Source organism: Lagenorhynchus albirostris, chromosome 11 (assembly GCF_949774975.1).
Source record: "Lagenorhynchus albirostris chromosome 11, mLagAlb1.1, whole genome shotgun sequence".
NCBI classification, from domain to species: domain Eukaryota; kingdom Metazoa; phylum Chordata; class Mammalia; order Artiodactyla; family Delphinidae; genus Lagenorhynchus; species Lagenorhynchus albirostris.
The window spans coordinates 51,825,245-51,845,489 of record NC_083105.1 but is presented as its reverse complement, the minus strand read 5'-3'; the positions used below and the strand labels follow the sequence as shown (position 1 = coordinate 51,845,489).

Here is a 20,245-nt window from a genome sequence, read left to right as displayed (position 1 = left end):
TTATTCCTTTCCTGCCCCTAGGTTCTTCAGAACCATTTTATTTTAATTCCATGTATATGTGTTAGCATACGGTATTTGTTTTTCTCTTTCTGACTGACTTCACTCTGTATGACAGACTCTAGGTCCATCCACCTCACTACAACTAACTCAATTTCATTTCTTTTTAGAGACGTCATATTTAAAGCAAGCTAAATACTAACTGTATTGATTTTCCAGAGATGCCTAACAAATTAGTTGCTTCGAACAGCCAGCGTGTATTACCTCACAGTTTCTTTGAGTCAGGAATCTGGGTGCAGCTTAGCTGGCTCAGAGTCACATCATTGTGGCATTCAGACTCTCGGCTGGGGCTTTAGTCTCATCCAAAGGCTCGATTGAGTAGGGAGAGCACACACTTTCAAGTTCATTCATGTGGTTGTTGGTAGGATTTCATTCATCACAGATTGTTGGACTGAGAGCCTCAGTTTTTCTGCTGGCTGTTGTTCTTTGCTATGTGGACCTCTCCATTGTACAACGTGGTGGCCGGCGTCCCTCAGAATGAACGAGAGGGTAAAAGAGAACTGCAAGTCAGAAGAGATTACATTACAGATCTGTAGCCTAATATCAGAAGCGACATTCCATCATTTTTGCGATTTTTTTTTTAACATCTTTATTGGAGTATAATTGCTTTACAATGGTGTGTTAGTTTCTTCTTTATAAGAAAGTGAATTGGCTATACATATATCCCCATATCTCCTCCCTCTTGCGTCTCCCTCCCACCCTCCCTAGGTCCCACCCCTCTAGGTTGTCACAAAGCACCGAGCTGATCTCCCTGTGCTATGTGGCTGCTTCCCACTAGCTATCTGTTTTACATTTGGTAGTGTATATATGTCCATGCCACTCTCTCACTTTGTCCCAGCTCACCCTTTCCCCTCCCCGTGTCCTCAAGTCCATTCTCTACGTCTGCGTCTTTATTCCTTTCCTGACCCTAGGTTCTTCAGAACCACTTTATTTTAATTCCATGTACATATGTTAGCATACGGTATTTGTTTTTCTCTTTCTGACTTACTTCACTCTGTATGACAGACTCTAGGTCCATCCACCTCACTACAAATAACTCAATTTCATTTCTTTTTGTGGCTGAGTAATATTCCATTGTATATATGTGCCACATCTTCTTTATCCATTCATCTGTCGATGGACACTTAGTTTGCTTCCAAGTCCTGGCTATTGTAAATAGAGCTGCAATGAACATTGTGGTACATGACTCTTTTTGAATTATGGTTTTCTCAGGGTATATGCCCAGTAACGGGATTGCTGGGTCATATGGTAGTTCTATTTTTAGTTTTTTAAGGAACCTTCATACTGTTCTCCATAGTGGCTGTATCAATTTACATTCCCACCAACAGTGCAAGAGGGTTCCCTTTTCTCCACACCCTCTCCAGCATTTATTGTTCGTAGATTTTTTGATGATGGCCATTCTGACCGGTGTGAGATGATATCGCATTGTAGTTTTGGTTTGCATTTCTTTAATGATTAATGATGTTGAGCATTCTTTCATGTGTTTGTTGGCAGTTGTATATCTTCTTTGGAGAAATGTCTGTTTAGATCTTCTGCCCTTTTTGGATTGGGTTGTTTGTTTTTTTGATATTGAGCTGCATGAGCTGCTTGCAAATTTTGGAGATTAATCCTCTGTCAGTTGCTTCATTTGCAAATATTTTCTCCCATTCTGAGAGTTGTCTTTTTGTCTTGTTTATGGTTTCATTTCTTGTGTAAAAGCTTTTAAGTCTCATTAGGTCCCATTTGTTTATTTTTGTTTTTATTTCCATTTCTCTAGGAGGTGGGTCAAAAAGGATCTTGCTGTGATTTATGTCATAGAGTGTTCTGCCTATGTTTTCCTCTGAGAGTTTGATAGTGTCTGGCCTTACATTTAGGATTTTAATTCATTTTGAGTTTATTTTTGTGTATGGTGTTAGGGAGTGTTCTAATTTCATTCTTTTACATGTAGCTGTCCAGTTTTCCCAGCACCACTTATTGAAGAGACTATCTTTTCTCCATTGTATATTCTTTCCTCCTTTATCAAAGATAAGGTGACCATATGTGCATGGGTTTATCTCTGGGCTTTCTGTCCTGTTCCATTGATCTGTATTTCTGTTTTTGTGCCAGTACCATACTGTCTTGATTACTGTAGCTTTGTAGTATAGTCTGAAGTCCGGTAGCCTGATTCCTCCAGCTCCGTTTTTCTTTCTCAAGTTTGCTTTGGCTATTCAGGGTCTTTTGTGTTTCCATACAAATTGTGAAATTTTTTGTTCTAGTTCTGTGAAAAATGCCAGTGGTAGTTTGATAGGGATTGCATTGAATCTGTAGATTGCTTTGGGTAGTATAGTCATTTTCACAATGCTGATTCTTCCAATCCAGGAACACGGTATATCTCTCCATCTATTTGTTTCATCTTTAATTCTTTCATCAGTGTCTTATAATTTTCTGCATACAGGTCTTTTGTATTCTTCGGTAGGTTTATGCCTAGGTATTTTATTCTTTTTGTTGCAATGGTAAATGGGAGTGTTTTCTTAATTTCACTTTCAGAATTTTCATCATTAGTGTATAGGAATGCAGGAGATTTCTGTGCATTAATTTTGTATCCTGCTACTTTACCAAATTAATTGATTAGCTCTAGTAGTTATCTGGTAGCATCTTTAGGATTCTCTATGTATAGTATCATGTCATCTGCAAGCTTTACTTCTTCTTTTCAGATTTGGATTCCTTTTATTTCTTTTTCTTCTCTGATTGCTGTGGTAAAACTTCCAAAACTATGTTGAATAATAGTGGTGAGAGTGGGCAACCTTGCCTTATTCCTGAACTTAGTGGAAATGGTTTCAGTTTTTCACCAGTGAGGACATGTTGGCTGTGGGTTTGTCATATATGGCCTTTATTATGTTGAGGTAAGTTCTCCCTATGCCTACTTTCTGGAGAACTTTTATCATAAATGGGTGTTCAATTTTGTCAAAAGCTTTCTCTGCATCTATTGAGATGATCATATGGTTTTTCTCCTTCAGTTTGTTAATATGGTATATCACATTGATTGATTTGCGTATATTGAAGAATTCTTGCATTCCTGGGATAAACCCCACTTGATCATGGTGTATGATCCTTTTAATGTGCTGTTGGATTCTGTTTGCTAGTATTTGTTGAGGATTTTTACATCTGTGTTCATCAGTGATATTGGCCTGTAGTTTTCTTTCTTTGTGACATCCTTGTCTGGTTTTGGTATCAAGGTGATGGTGGCCTCATAGAAGGAGTTTGGGAGTGTTCCTCCCTCTGCTATATTTTGGAAGAGTTTGAGAAGGATAGGTGTTAGCTCTTCTCTAAATGTTGGATAGAATTCGCCTGTGAAGCCATCTGGTCCTGGGCTTTTGTTTGTTGGAAAATTTTTAATCACAGTTTCAATTTCAGTGCTTGTGATTGGTCTGTTTATATTTTCTGTTTCTTCCTGATTCAGTCTTGGAAGGTTGTGCTTTTCTAAGAATTTGTCCATTTCTTCCAGGTTGTCCATTTTATTGGCATATAGTTGCTTGTAGTAATCTCTCATGATCCTTTGTGTTTCTGCAGTGTCATTTGTTACCTCCCCTTTTTCATTTCTAATTCTATTGATTTGAGTCTTCTCCCTCTTTTCCTTTTTTTTTCCTTTTTTTGCCATATGCGGGCCTCTCACTGCTGTGGCCTCTCCTGTTGCGGAGCACAGGCCCCGGACGCACAGGCTCAGCGGCCATGGCTCACCGGCCCAGCTGCTCTGCGGCATGTGGGATCCTCCCGGACCGGGGCATGAACCCACTTCCCCTGCATTGGCAGGCGGACTCTCAACCACTGTGCCACCAGGGAAGCCCTCCCTTTTTTTCTTGATGAATCTGGCTAATGGTTTATCAATTTTGTTTATCTTCTCAAAGAACCAGCCTTTAGTTTTATTGATCTTTGCTGTCATTTCCTTCATTTCTTTTTCATTTATTTCTCATCTGATCTTTATGATTTCTTTCCTTCTGCTAACTTTGGGGTTTTTTGTTCTTCTTTCTCTAATTGCTTTAGGTGTGAGGTTAGGTTGTTTATTTGAGATGTTTCTTGTTTCTTAAGGTAGGATTGTTTTGCTATAAACTTCCCTCTTAGAACTGCTTTTGCTGCATCCCATAGGTTTTGGGTCGTCGTGTTGTCATTGTCATTTGTTTCTAGGTGTTTTTTGATTTCCTCTTTGATTTCTTCATTGATCTCTTGGTTATTAAGTAGTGTATTGTTTAGCCTCCATGTGTTTGTAGTTTTTACAGATCTTTTCCTGTAATTGATATCTAGTCTCATAGCATTGTGGTCAGAAAAGATGCCTGATACGATTTCGATTTTCTTGAATTTACCAAGGCTTGATTTGTGACCCAAGATATGATCTATCCTGGAGAATGTTCCATGAGCACTTGAGAAGAAAGTGTATTCTGTTGTGTTTGGATGGAATGTCGTCTAAATATCAATTAACTCCATCTTGTTTAATGTATCATTTAAAGCTTGTGTTTCCTTGTTTATTTTCATTTTGGATGATCTGTCCATTGGTGAAAGTAGGGTGTTAAAGTTCCCTACTATGAATGTGTTACTGTCGATTTCCCCTTTTATGGCTGTTAGTGTATGTTTTATTTATTAGAAGCCCGTCAGTAGTCCAGCTTGTATTCAAGGGGAAGGGCATATACAAGGGTGTGACTGCCAGGAGGTGTAGACCCTGAGAGGTCACGCTGTAAACTGCCTTATTTGTTATGCTTAATTCTGGTTGGATCTTGTTAATAGGTTGCTTTCACATCTGGGGCAAGGTATGAATGAAGTAGGCTGAGAGTGAATGTCTGTTATGGAAGGTGTTTGCGTGGAGAAAGGTTATGGAAGTGAGTTATGTTTCTTATCTTTTAATCTTTGATGTCTAGGGCCTTTTTTTTTTTTCTTGTGGTTTGCGGGCCTCTCACTGTTGTGGCCTCTCCCCTTGCGGAGCACAGGCTCTGGACGCGCAGGCTCGGCGGCCACGTCTCACGGGCCTAGCCTCTCCGCGGCATGTGGGATCTTTCCGGAATGGGGCACGAACCTGTGTCCCCTGCATCGGCAGGCGGACTCTCAACCACTGTGCCACCAGGGAAGCCCTAGGGCCTTTTTTAGTAAAAAAAATTCTGGAAACACTTTGAGATGGGTCGCTAGCAAGTTAAGCTTATAGGTCTGAATGTGACTCAGTGAGTCACCACAAATTGTCTTTATGAGAAATGAAGCGTTTCAGATGTAGAGGATGGCCACTGCCTTATTTGCTTGGTGTAGTATGGGCTTGCTTATTCATATTTGAATCCTGAAGCTGTTTTTGATTGCAATGTTGTGTGGTGGATGGGATGAATACTTAGTCTTTGTATTCAAGATCCCCCGCCTCCTCCCAATTCTGTGTTTGATTGCAGCAAATAACTTAGTGATATTCTTAATCACTCACTTAATGTCATATGGAAAAATAAACACATTTTCCTCCTGGTTTTATACACATCGTGGTGTAATTAACTGTAAATCCAGCATGACATGATCTAAATCTGTATTCACCCTCTTGATTTTTCCATTCATGTATTTAAGGAAACAGCTTTGAAGGTACTCGTTCATCAAATAGGCAGGGGTGAAGGGGAGGAGGCAGTGACAAATCAAATACGTGAGTTTAAAACATTTTTTATTAAGCAATTTTGTTTATTCAGTCTATCAGCTTTAGTCGTTTTTTTTTTTTCTGGTGTAATTTGCATGACTATGAAATGAGAGCTGTCCAGTTGAAATGTTGAAATAAACAAGTTTGGGAAAGGGGATATAAATGCCAATCAAATCACAAAATCTCAGTGATATTTGAGAAACTAAAAATTCACATAAAAAGATGGATTATTCAAAGCTGAGAAACTGAATATTTATATTTCTGCCTCTAAGAAAATGAACTCTGTGGAATGAAATGACATCATCATCATTTAGGAATCTTGTGGTTAGACATTTAATATGCAGAGGAAGGTTGGGTTTATGAAGACACTTCTGATGCTAAGGAAAATATTGGGTGTCATTGTTTTTCCAGCAGCTCTTTTCGCCTCTGCAAGTTGTAGTTATTAAGGAAATGAATAGTTTATCAGAGTAGGTAAACCATTTTCCCTGCTTTTTTTGTGTTTACTGTTTTTTCTTAGTAACTGTTTTGTTTTTAACTATTTGTTAAAAATTGGAAGCTTCCCCATTATTTTTTGAATACTTCATTTTTAAGAGTAGTTTAGATTCATAGCAAAATTGAGAGGAAAGTACAGAGATTTTCCATATACCCCTTGGCGCCCCCCGCCCCCCCCCATGACAGCCTCCTCCATTATCAGTATCACTCACTAGAGGGGTACATTTGTTAAAATCGATGAACCTACATTGACACTTCAATAATCACCTAAAGTCCACAGCTTACATTAGGGTTCACCCTTTGTGTTGTACATTCTACGGGTTTGGACAAATGTATAATGACAAATGTATAATGATGAATAATGTAGTCATCATTAGAATGTCATAAGGGTATTTTCACTGCCATAAAAATGCTCTGTTTTCTTCACTCCCTGCCCCCCTTCCACTAATCTTTTTACTACTTCCATAGTTTTGCCTTTTCCAGAATATCATATCGTTGGAATCATACAGTATGTTGCCTCTTCAGATTGGCTTCTTTCATTTAGCAATATACATTTATGGTCTCTCCATGTCTCTTCATGGCTTGATAGCTGGATTCTTTTTAGTAATGAATAATATTCCATTGTCTGGACCTACTGGAGGACATCTTGGTTGCTTCCAAGTTTTGGCAATTATGAATAAAGCTGCTATAAAAATCCACATGTAAGTTTTTGTGTGGACATAAATTTTCAACTCCTTTGGGTAAATACCAAGGAGTGCAATTGCTGGATTGTATGGTAGGGGTATGTTTAGTTTTATAAAAAAAAAAAACCTCATCAAACTGTCTTCCAAAGTGACTATACCAGTTTGCCTTCCTACTAGCAAAGTCTGAGAGTTCTTGTTGCTCCACATCCTTGTCAACATTTGTTGTTGTCAGCATTCCAGATTTTGGCCATTGTAATAAGTGTGTAGTGGTACCTCACTGTTGTTTTAATTTGAATTTCTCTGATGACTGTGATGTGGAACATCTTTTCATAGCTATTTACCACCTGTATATCTTCTTTGGGTGTCTGTTAAGGTCTTTGGTCCATTTTTTAATCAGGTTGTTTGTTTTCTTATTGTTGAGTTTTAAGAATTGTTGTACATTTTGGGTGACAGTCCTTTTTTCAGATCTGTCTTTTCAAATATTTTCTCCCAGTTTGTGGCTTTTCTTCTAATCCTCTTGGCAGTGTCTTTCACAGAGCAGAAGGTTTAAATTTTAATGAAGTCTAGCCTACCAAGTATTTCTCTCATGGATTGTGCCTTTGGTATTGTATCTAAAAAGTCATTTAAAAGTCATACTCAAGGTCATCTAGGCTCTGTTATCTCCTAGGAGTATTATGGTATTGTGTTTTAGATCATAGGTCTATGATCCCTTTTGAGTTACTTTTTGTGGAGAGTGTAGGGTTGTACCAGCACCATTTGTTGAGGAGACTGTCAGTTCTATTGCCATTATGTATCCTATTTTTTTTAAAGATCTAATGTTTGGTCTTTGGAATACAGTAGTACGTGAAGTAACATAGCTGACATAGTACATAGCTGGCTCTTCTGTCTTATGTCAGATTTTTTTTTTTTTTTTTTTTTTTTTCTGTACGTGGGCCTCTCACTGTTGTGGCCTCTCCCGTTGCGGAGCACAGGCTCCAGACACACAGGCTCAGCGGCCATGGCTCATGGGCCCAGCCGCTCCGCGGCATGTGGCATCTTCCCAGACCGGGTCACGAACCCGTGTCCCCTGCATTGGCAGGCGGACTCTCAACGACTGCGCCACCAGGGAAGCCCTTATGTCAGATTTTGAGATGCGTTTGGACAGAGAATTTCATTGTGTCACAAGAATTACTGTGATAATCGGAATTCTTTTTCTTGTTTTCATGTAATTTTGAGGGATTGTGATGCCTCATAAAAACTTATAAATTCATTTAAAAATCTTTCTTGGTATTATATAGCTTATTCTAGATGAAAAGTGCAGTGATAGACTGTAACCTTTAAATTTTGCCTTCAGATCCCATAAATCTTCTCCTTACCTGTAGAGCGCGAGGTCCCTGACAGTGCTCTCTGCTCTGCTGACAATTTGCTCTCCCCTCTGCTGGCCTGTGTGAGGGCTTCTTCCCTCCACAAAGGCTGAACGTACTGCTTTTACTGCTAAGCTCCTGTTTTCAGGGTGATGCTGCATTTACCTGGTAAATTCTGACCCTGTGTCAGAAGGCTAAGGCGGTTCCCTGGGCCTGTTCACTCCTATAGTAAAGGCCGTGAGGGGCCTTCTTGAGAGTATGTCCCCAGTTTTACTGACTTAGTCAAAACTATGGCCCTAGGGCTTCCCTGGTGGCACAGTGGTTAAGAATCCGCCTGCCAATGCAGGGGACACGGGTTTGAGCCCTGGTCTGGGAGGATCCCACATGCCACAGAGCAACTAAGCCCGTGCGCCACAACTACTGAGCCCGTGTACCACAACTACTGAAGCCCGTGCACCTAGAGCCCGTGTTCCTCAACAAGAGAAGCCACTGCAATGAGAAGCCTGAGAATCGCAATGAACAGTAGCCCTTGCTCGCTGCAACTAGAGAAAGCCCGTGTGCAGCAACGAAGACCCAACACAGCCAAAAATAAATAAATAAATTTATAAAAAACAAAACAAAACAACTGTGACCGTAAAAGTATAAGTTACAAGCCAAGGATGAGGGGGAAATGGGGCCTTGGCAGGTCTGGGAGATAATTTTTTTTTTGGAAAATAGTGTTTTGTGATATGCTGAAAATCAAAATATGAGACAGCTACCTCTCTACCAATGTATAGGACCCACTATGATTTTGTTCTTTTATTTTTTAAATTAATTTATTTATTTTTGGCTGCATTGGGTCTTCATTGCTGTGCGCGGTCTTTCTCTAGTTGCGGCGAGCGGGGGCTACTCCTTGTTGTGGTGTGCAGGCTTCTCATTGCGGTGGCTTCTCTTGTAGCGGAACACGGGCTCTAGGTGGCGGGCTTCAGCAGTTGTGGCATGCGGGCTCAGTAGTTGTGGCTCGAGAGCTCTAGAGCACAGGCTCAGTAGTTGTGGCACATGGGCTTAGTTGCTCCGCGTCACGTGGGATCTTCCCAGACCAGGGCTTGAACCCGTGTCCCCTGCATTGGCAGGTGGATTCTTAACCACTGCACCACCAGGGAAGTCCTATGATTTTGCTCTTAATTTTGCTTTTTCTGTGCTCTAGGGAAAGAGCAGGTCTTCTAGGGAGGAGGGCATGAACAGAGCATGCAAGCTGACATATAGCACTCACGTGTATTTTGCTGGGTCATTCTGGTGGTCCTTGACATCTTAGAAAAGATAGAAAAATCAGGTAGAAAAGTCAGAATGAAAATAGTAATTTGAAGAGCATGAGCCAATCTCATGAAAGAAATCCCAATTTAAAAGTACCATTTGCTCAAACAAAACCTTGTTGCACTCTCCCAGGAGAGGAAGTGGACAAAAAGCCGACATCAGTTGTCCAAATAACCCAGGTTGATGGTCAGTGAATCTTGAGGCCGGCTGCAGTTGGGATGTTCCATGACAGGCCAGCTCTTGGTTTTCAGGTTAAGGTTGGAGAACTGTGCTGATATCAGGGAGCCGACATTGAGATTCCTGCCGGCTGCTGAGAAAGCACGTGCTCCGTGGCTTCTCAGAAGGAGGCTGAGAAGCTGTAATTTATCATTACAGCTACTTATAGGATGAACTCAGGTCTAGCGGCCCAGCTAGAAGTTTTAGACATTGGCAGATGTGGGGTCTGAGGTACTTAGACAGTTATGCCGCCCGCTCCTTACCCAGGGGGAGAGGAGCCTTGAAAATCCAGAACATTTAGTTCTGACATATGTAAAGGATAGTGTGCTTTGGCTAACTGCATTTTATCTATTTGAATATGTTCTATTTAAGATATGTTAATATACTGGTTTTTATGAAGCAATCTTCTTTTTTTAATAGATTTATTTTGTTTATTTATTTGTTTGTTTTTTTTGGGCTGCATTGGGTCTTCATTGCTGCATGCAGGCTTTCTCTCGTTGCAGCTAGCAGGGGCTACTCTTTGTTGTGGTGCACGGGCTTCTCATTGCGATGGCTTCTCTTGTTGCGGAGCATAGGCTCTAGGTGCACAGGCTTCAGTAGTTGTGGCACGTGGGCTTCAGTAGTTGTGGCTCACAGGCTCTAGAGCGCAGGCTCAGTTTTTGTGGTGCGCGGGCTTTGTTGCCCCACGGCCTATATGAAGTGATCTTACTCTTTATCTTTTTCTTCAGATTATGATTTACCTTATTGACAAGGTACTTCCTGAAAGCTATTTTGTCAACAATCTCCGGGCACTGTCTGTGGATATGGCCGTCTTCCGAGACCTCTTGAGACTGAAGCTCCCTGAATTATCTCAGCACCTGGATACTCTTCAGAAAACTGCAAACAAGGAAAGTGGAGGTAGTGATGATTCAATGCTATTTTACCTTTGAAAATAGTTTACTTCTCTGGTTCCACTGTACATAAGAGCCTAAACCTTGAATGGAAATATGTGTTTTCAGATATTTCTATTGGTGAGAGTTTAGTGCAATGAAATAGATTTCTAGAGAACAAAAACAAAACTAAAAACAAAACCAAGAACAAAAAACAGAGGGCCAAATGTTGAACCTCTAACTGGTTATGGTTAGGAACTCAGACAAGAACCTAATACTTCACCAGTGCCAGATCACCAAGTATATATTGTACTCTAGGTAAAGAAGGGTATCCGTGTCTTGCCATCTAGTTAAACTGCTTTAAGTTGGCACCAAAACTACAGGAGTTCTTTAAAACTGAGCTACAGGTACAGCTTAGCACAGACTGTGGTTTTGCCTCAACCATTGATGTTATGGAGAGTGGAATATGTATTTCCATAGAGTTGTAGGAGATAAAAGCAGTCCTTTGGACTGAGTTCCTTTGATTCATTCATGCGAAGGGTATTTAGATTTACTTGAGATGAATGGGCCTGTTCTTGCTGGAGGAGGGCTCTTCCGGACCTCTGTTTAGAACCTGAGCCCTGCAGGAATGGACTGGGCTGAGTGGGGCGGTGATGGAGACAGCTCTGCAAGCAGCTCTGCGTCTCCTCCATCTAGCCGGCTTCGTCCAGCTTCCCAAGTACCTGAGCTCGTAGCTGTCATTATACCCACTGCTTGCACTTCCCCGGCTGTGCTCAGGATACCAGAAATAGAATAGTCAGAAGTTTGCTATGTTTCCTTTAAATGGTTGCCAGTTCCTGATCCATGCATCTAAATCTGGGAAAATACGAAAGGATTTTGAGGACCCTATCTATGATTAAGATACACTGGAAATTTTAGTGACACCTGAGCGTCTCTAAGCATTTTCTTCTAACTCATTTGAGCAATCTTACTTAATTTGGCTGTGCAGTATACTTGTGAACCGGTGGGGATTTCATAAAGCTTCTAGAGAGACCAAACTTTTCTGTCCCGGAGTCAGACACACTTTTACTGGGCTCCATGTTTCCCCTAAATGCCCTGTACTTGCTTAAGTGGTGACCTCAGATTCTAGTCTCTGAACAAAGATATTCCTTTGTTCATAGGTAAGAAGCAAGAAAATGAGTGCAGGAGAACAGATCTTGTTTTGCTTGTACTTGGGTAACTGCACCTTCTGACTGTAATTTGGAGGGAGGATTAGTCCAAATATCTAAATTTTTATATTTCATTAAAATACACGCTTATGTGATCACAGGAAATGGGAGGGGACTCTTTTTTTAGTGAATCCAGAAACTTCAAAGTGAGCTGGATCCCAGGTCTTTAAAACTGGGTATAATTTAGTTAAAAATATTGTAAAATTTCACTTTGCTTGATCTCCGAGTATTTTGGGATTTTCCAGCTTTATTTCTGTTATTGATTTCTGGTTTAATTCCATTGTGGTCTGAGAACTAGGTATAAATTAAGAAGTAGACAGGTAACTGCTAATGAGCAATTTTAGTTTTATCGGCAGCATTTGAATAAAGGTAGGCTTTAGGAGGTTTTGAAAATCAGCTTTTACTTTTGAGAGGTTAAAATCCTTTTTATCCTGTTTTCGATGAGGAAGACATCCTCCTTAATTTTCAGCACCCCACAATAGGTAGAGCCAAATTAAATTTTTGGTTAAGATTTCTGAAATATCACAAAGAATCTGTGAAGTTCAAATTATTGAGATTTTTATTAAACACACCAATGTTCTTCCAAAAAAAAAAAAAAAAAAGGAAGGACAAAAGGAGGAAGGAACCAGAATTTAGAGATATAAAGAAATCAGTCAGGAAATAACATATTTGGGTGGACATGGGAGACTGAAAGAGGGTATTTTTATATCTTACAAGTTGTCGATTCTGGAGAGATGTAGAGTGTTTGTTTCATTTCAGGTGGATATGAGCCCCCACTTACGAATGTCTTCACGATGCAGTGGTTTCTGACTCTCTTCGCTACGTGCCTCCCTAACCATACGGTTTTAAAGATTTGGGATTCAGTCTTCTTTGAAGGTTCGGAAATCATCCTAAGGGTGTCGCTGGCTATCTGGGCAAAACTAGGAGAGTAAGTGATTTCCCACTGCTGTTCTTTTCTGTGGTGTTGAGGGCCTTACACCATTTTTGTGCTCTAACAAGTAAAGGATTGCTATTTAGGTTTGAGGAGGAGAGAAAGTTGTGAACTCGGTGCAATTGCTTCTGCCTTCTGAACTCTCAGCTGGCTCTTCTGTGAATGTTGGGGGCAGAGAGAATCCATTTTACTGAAGGAGGCAAGCTGTTTCAGGCCTGTAGGTCTCCTCCTCCTCAGTGCTGGTGTCCTGCCTGGTCCGAGCTGTCGGCATCTTTCCTGACACTGGTTGGGGAGAGGGAAAGGGATGTAGGTGGAAGAGGAACAGGCAGATCTGGAGAGGACTGGGTGGGTGTGCTGGTTAAGACTGCAATTTGGCTTATGTTTGAATCTTTATAATTTATTTTGTGAGCTGTGATAAAATTAAATGAGATAATATGTGTAAGGGTATCTAGCATGGTGCTTGGTACCTAGTCAACAGTAGAACTTACTTCATTTCATCAAGAGTTAATTCTAGGGGCTTCCCTGGTGGCGCAGTGGTTGAAAGTCCGCCTGCCGATGCAGGGGACACGGATTCGTGCCCCGGTCTGGGAGGATCCCACGTGCCGTGGAGCGGCTGTGCCCATGAGCCATGGCCGCTGGGCCTTCGCATCCGGAACCTGTGGTCCGCGGCGGGAGAGGCCACGGCAGTGGGAGGCCCGCGTACCGCAAAAAAAAAAAGAGTTAATTCTATGTTGAAATCTATTACTACTAAACAGATTTTACTTACATTCTTGTCTAGTAGCAGAGCTGAAAAAACTAGGGTATTTTCACTTATCCCTAATATATTATGACTATTACATTAAAATTCTGCCTTTGAGGTACTGGAAGAGACATCAGGATGAAGTTGTTGCAGTTTAACTGAAGATGCAGAGGATTTTTTAAAAAAAAATTATATTGGAGTATAATTGCTTCACAATGCTGTGTTAGTTTCTGTTGTGCAACAAAGTGAATCAGCCATATGCATACATATATCCCTATATCCCCTCCCTCCTGAACCTCCCTCCCACCCCTCTTTGTGGTCATAAAGCACTGAGCTGATCTTCCTGTGCTATGCTGCTGCTTCCCACTAGCTGTCTGTTTTACATTTGGTAGTGTATATATGTCAGTGCTACTCTCACTTTGCCCCAGCTTCCCCCTCCCCCCACCATGTCCTCAAGTCCATTCTCTATGTCTATGTCTTCATTCCTGCCCTGCCACTAGGTTCATCAGTACCATTTTTTTTTTAAGTTTCCATATATATGCGTTAGCATACGGTATTTGTTTTTCTCTTTCTGACTTACTTCACTCTGTATGACAGACTCTAGGTCCATCCACCTCACTACAAATAACTCAATTTCATTTCTTTTTATGGCTGAGTAATATTCCATTGTATATATGTGCCACTTGAAGATGCAGAGAAGTTTTTAATGTTTCTTTCCTAGAGCTGTAAATGACTTGATTGGGTACCCATAGACGACACGGATCAAAAACTTTTTCAGTAGCCTTTTTATCTGTGACCAGTTGTTTCCTTGGAGACTTGCAGTATTTTTTACTTTTTGTAAGAAAGATCCACTGACTCTCAATTCAGGGATTAAAAAAAAGTCATTGTTGTGTGGAAGTATTTTTAAATATCATATAGCTATCTCCTTTGCCTTTGTTTTATTGTACATAGCTTTTCAGCTAGGCAAATAAATTCATCTGTGCGGGGTTTGTTGTGCTATTTACTTATCTGATTACTTTCTTCCGATGTCTACCTCTTTCTGCAGTCACATATTTCCAACCCACTCTACACCTCGTAAACTTTTTGAGCTTTGATAATTTCTCTATCAAACACTGTCACACTCTAACTGGTGTGATAGTTACTGAGTAATTAGCTTATGGGGTTAAAATGCTAAAGCACTTTACTGTATGCTGAGTCAGTTACGGTCCCCTTTTTGTTAGTTCTTAATTATGGGGCAGGAGGAAAAGAGGTGGTCCTCATTTTATTCCCATCTATCCATTATCTGTAGGATCAGAATTTATTCATGTGGTCATCCCAGGGATGGCACACTGTTGAAATAATAATAGCTACACTTAAAATCCAATATTCGTGGAGTGCTTGCAAAGGACAGGCATGGTTCTAAGCACTCTAGATGTAAAATTAACTCATTTAGTCCTCACCATCATCCTATGAGGTAGGTACTGTTATCATCCCCATTTTATAGATGTGGGCACTGAGGCACAGAGAAGTTAAGTAAATTGCCCCAAATCACCGAGTTAGTAAGTGGAAAGGCCTGATTTTGAACCTAGGTACCTTGGCTCTATAGTCTGTGCTTTTAATAATGTGAATCTATTGCTTATAAATAGCTCCTGTTTATGAAGTTCAGGGATCTATGAATCAGACTGGTAGAATTTTAAATGTTTCATAGTCTTTGCTTATTATAATTATACATGTTTTGAGCATGCAGCTTGTTAAACGAAAGGCAAGGCAACCAACATGTATACAACATCAAATACCTGCCGTGCCGTCATTGTGTTAGGAAGTTTACACATATCATCTCATTCGATTCTCCCCACAACCCTGTGAAGTAGGTAGGATTATTCTCCCTGTCTTTTCAAGTGAGAAAACTACCCCAGGAAGGCTAATTAACTAGCTCATTGTCCCACAGCTAATGAGTAGCGGAGCTGGGATTTAATCCTGGATCTTTCTGACTGTAATCAGTCAGACTCCAGGGCCTGTAATCTTGTCCACAAACTTTCCATTGGAAAAATCGTAAACAGTATGCAGGTGATCTCCAGCTTATGTGTTCCTGAGTAACATATGTGCCTTGTGTATGGTTATCCATGGGACCCTTCCCATCACCCTGCTTCTGCAACGTGAAATTTCCTCCTTTGCTCATACCAGCGGTACTTTTGGAACGTGTAAGCTGTAGACCATCTACTTAGACCCACTGGCATCTCTTTCACATGTCCTTTCTTTTCTGATCTGACTGCCTTGATTCCCTCCCTCGTTGCCTCATGCCTGGCACTGTCCTCCCTGGCCTCCCCGTCGTACCCCGAAATCGCCATGCCACCTCCCGGGCAACCTTGCCAAGGGCATGTCTGTTCCCACACTCCATATTAAAGGCCTTTCAGTGACTCTTGTCCCGAGGGGGCTCAGCAGGCAAGGGAGGCCATTGCGATCTGCTCTCTGCACCTCTCTGCCCTCAGCTCTCCCTGTCGCCCCCAGCTGTGCAGCCGCTCCCGTGCTGGTGGTGGGGACCTACATGCATTTCCCCCGGTAGTGCCTTCTGTCTCCTGTATCCACATCTTTGGGATGCTTTTCCCACCTTGTCAACCTGCAGAATATTTTTCAAAACTCATCTTAGGCATTACTTCTCTTCCTCGTTCTTCCTGCCACTCACAGGATAAACTTAACCGCTTTATTTATGCCCACATGCTACTCGGTATTTTTCATTAACACGTCAGCCATTTATTTCATTTATTTATTTACATGACTGTGGCAGTGGGATTTGAACAGCACTCCAGAGCATGGAATTTTCCCATCATCATATTGGTTTTGGATGGCTCTGTGGAAATCCCCTAACCTTAGTGTATGCCAAAGAGCATGTCTTATGATTGGTGGGCAAATAGAGTTATCCTGCTATACAAAGAATGTCATAATAGATAAAACAAATACACAGGTCTCTTTGCTTTGGGTTATTCCTTCCCCCTCTAGAAGAAGGATTAAAGTCTCACCTGTCTCACAGGATGGGAGGTGACATATTCTTTATTTACATGTCGAACCAAACACAAGAAACAGGGTGTAATTTCCAAATAGCAGCAGTGTCCTGAGAAGGGCTGAAAAGACTACCTGTGAAAATACCCTGTGGACTGATGAAATATGCAGATAAAGTTTTTGTATATTTCATCTTTCACTTCTACTGTGGTTTGATTTCAGTCTGTCAATGCCACTGCAGTTTGCAGATCCAGAGAAACAGATCCCCTCTAGGGAATAATTGTACTTGGGCACCCAATTTCCTGGTTATAATTGCTGATCCGTGATGGGTATTCTGATGTGTAGAATGTGTCACATGGAAACAATAAAGATGCCACAGATGGGGCTGTGAGTCAGCGGAGCAGCATAGCAAAGGTGGGAACTCATCCTAGAATAAGTACCTTCACATTGTCCTTCGAATTTTTAAAATCTTTTCTCTGCCTAAAACAGGCTGTCCTGTGAGTGTATCATAGGATTTTGACTTTTGTTGGTTGCTAACTTGGTCAATTTGATGGCAAGAGAACACATGTCTTGTTATGCCTGCAGCATGTACCTGATAGCGTGGGTATCCTAAACAGTTCCTTTCTCTGTCCTTTATCTAGGCAGATAGAATGTTGTGAAACAGCAGATGAATTCTATAGCACCATGGGGCGCCTTACCCAGGAGATGCTGGAGAATGATCTCCTGGAAAGCCATGAACTCATGCAGGTGAGTGGGCAGTGCCACCCCCCTTGGCTCGGGGGACCCTGGTACCGTGGGAGCAAGCAGTGCGAGAGCAGCGATCTTGGGAAATGTATTTTCCCAGTCCTCAGATGTAGTTTTTCAAATGACCAAGAGTCTATATATAATTTGTTAAGCATCTAACTGTGTCACAAGAGGAAGGAAGAAATGGATATTCGTTACGGCTTTTGTTCCAACTGTGTTGCTTAAAAATCATAACGTGCAATACAAAAACAAACCAAAAAACCACCAGAACACCTCCTCCCTCACCCCCCAAATCACCAGGTATTTGTTCTGAATCTGATTCTTAGCTGTAAAGGGAGACATGTGGGGAGAAATAATTATTTCTGAGAAGGGATTATTGAGGATAAAAAGGAGATTATTCTAATCAGCATTTTGGTTTATTTGTTTTGCCCACATTTGCAACTCATGTTATTACATATGAATCATAAATTTCAAAATGGAAGACTTGAAGGGTTTGGTCATTTTTCTGGCATGTTGCTGTATCCCAAGATTACATTCTCCAAATCATTAAAATTGGCAGTGAGTATAGAAGAGATAGCAGATTTGTTAACACGCTCTCTTCCATTCGGCTCTATAACATGAGTTTTCTGCAGTCTACTCCCGCTTTTTTTTTTTTTTTCTTTTTCGGTATGCGGGCCTCTCACTGTTGTGGCCTCTCCTGTTGCGGAGCACAGGCTCCGGACGCGCAGGCTCAGCGGCCATGGCTCACGGGCCTAGCCGCTCCGCGGCATGTGGGATCTTCCTGGACCTGGGCACGAACCCGTGTCCCCTGCATCGGCAGGCGGACTCTCAACTACTGCGCCACCAGGGAAGCCCTCCTCCCGCTTTTGACCACTGCTTCTCTTGCTAGTTCTTCCTTCCTCCTGCCCACTGACCAACAGTTGGTCTTGTCCAAGGTTGTCCTTGGGCCTTAGTTCCTTCTTTCTCTGTGGTTTCTCTCTCCTTTTTTTTTTTTTTTGGTGTCAACTTTCATGTTGCGTTCCATGCCTGAGGTCATTTCTGGGTGGTGGAGCCCAGTCAACAGGTTAGAAAACAGAGACTCAGGCCCTGATTTAGGACTTGTCAAGTGAAGAGGTTCCAGTTCCTTTGCTTGTATCCTGGTACCTCCAGCTCTTTCTCAGAATCCCTCACCTTTAGCAGACAGCTGCCCGATTCACTGAGAATACTGACCACCTGGTATAACTTCCCTGAACATTCATATTTTGTATTTCATGTTTTCTTTGCATTGTCATCTGGTCTTTCTTCCTGTCTGTCTCAGAGGTGGAACGCTCTATCTGCCCCTGACCTCTGTGTTCTGATTTCAACTCCTCTCACACGTCCTGGGCTGTTGCTTCATTGCTCATTCTCTCTCTTAGAGGGAAGGGCCTTTTATTGAACATTGTTGTGGATGTGAGGTCCAAGCTTGGCATTTTCCACGTGTGAGATCCTTTACATCCTACAGAATTGCCTGGTTCACATGCCCCAGGCGGGACTGTGAGATCTCATCCCTTCTCCCTCACTCATGAGACTACAGTGACTACTCACTGCCTACAACACAAAGCATGGCTTTCTCAGCTTATCATCCAGTGCTCTTGACTGTCCGGCATTAACCCATCTTTTCAGCCATAGTTCCTATTCGTCCCTTTTGTACCCTTGACCTCGTCTAGTCAAGTCACACTGTCTTCCATGTTCCCAGAAATGCCTGGGAATATGCCTCCTCTACACCTTTGCTCTCTCTGTTCCGTCTTTCTCTTCTCCCTTCACGTATTTCAGGCCTGCTTCCTTGTGAAAATTCCAGTTCAGGTGACATCTTCTTTGTGAAACGTTCTGATAGTCTCGACTAAAAGCGTCTCCTTTGACTCACCACATTTCCCTTGTACCTCTTCTGTGAGCCTTCATTACATTCTACCTTGAGTTGAGGCTGTATCTTATTTCCTCAGTGATACTGTAAGTTCCTTAAGGACAGGGACTGTGCTTTGCTCATAGCACATAGCACTCTGCCTTTTACTGGTGCTGCACAATAAATGTATTAATTCATTAAGCAAATATCTATTGAGAGTCTGCAACTAGTTTTCTGCCTTCTCTTTCTCAGTAAATGTTTGCTGAATTAAACCACACTCAGAGATGATGGCCCTCCTTCTAGGGTCTGCCTGCTCTAATACAGTCCTCACTTTGCTGCCAGAGTATTTGTCCACACTTCCTGCTTTGGTCATTTTATTGTTCTTCATAAAACCTTCTGTGCTTCCTCGTTATCAACTGCAGTAAATAAAATGTTTCAGCCTAGTTTTCTAGGCCCTGTATTAACTTCTCCAAATATTAAAAGAACATCTCTCTCTGTCAGAAGCCTTTCTTGAGGGAATTAATATCTGGTTTTACCTTTTTTTTTTTTTTTTTTTTGGTGGTACGCGGGCCTCTCACTGTTGTGGCCTCTCTCCCGTTGCGGAGCACAGGCTCCGGACACGCAGCCTCAGTGGCCATGTGGGATCTTCGCGGACTGGGGCACGAACCTGCGTCCCCTGCATCGGCAGGCGGACTCTCAATCACTGCGCCACCAGGGAAGCCCTGGTTTTACCTTTAAAGATAGATAGGAGTAGGTCGGGCTGTGTGTGTGTGTGTGTGTGTGTGTGTGTGTGTGTGTGTGTGTGTGTGTGTGTGTGTGTGTGTGTGTGTGTGTGTGTGTGTGTGTGTGTGTGTGTGTGTGTGTGTGTGTGTGTGTTTGAGGCAGTGGTGCAGAGCAGACAGGCAGTTCATGGCTGAGGGAACGGCATGAGACAAGGCATTGGCAATGAAAACCTTTATGGTGTGGGAAGGAAGCTACAGGAGTTTGGTATACAGGGATGGCTCATGGGAGACCACAACCCATGGTTAGGAGTGTGGACTTGATCCTGGAGGTCAGTGGTTGTGAGGTTGTGCTTGCTGGAGTTCTTGGGCCTCTGTGGAACCTTTGGAAAGAGAAGAAGAAGAGCTGTGGGCCTGAGAGGTTTTAGGGAGAAGAGGGAAATGGTCTCAGTTGTGTCTGATGTTGATTACAGGGGCAACTCTGTGAAGGGTGGACTTGAAGGGGTCACCAT

At 41.9% G+C, this 20,245-nt stretch overlaps 1 protein-coding gene across 1 annotated transcript in view; it reads left to right on the top strand.

Annotated features, from left to right (window-relative positions):
* TBC1D30 (TBC1 domain family member 30) overlaps positions 1 to 20,245 on the top strand; it is an 86,740-nt gene that overhangs the window by 49,107 nt on the left and 17,388 nt on the right. Inside the window, exons 7-9 of the mRNA XM_060165559.1 lie at positions 10,418 to 10,586; positions 12,526 to 12,694; positions 17,054 to 17,159. Coding sequence (XP_060021542.1) covers positions 10,418 to 10,586; positions 12,526 to 12,694; positions 17,054 to 17,159 — 444 coding nt within the window. The remainder of the gene's footprint in view (positions 1 to 10,417; positions 10,587 to 12,525; positions 12,695 to 17,053; positions 17,160 to 20,245) is intronic.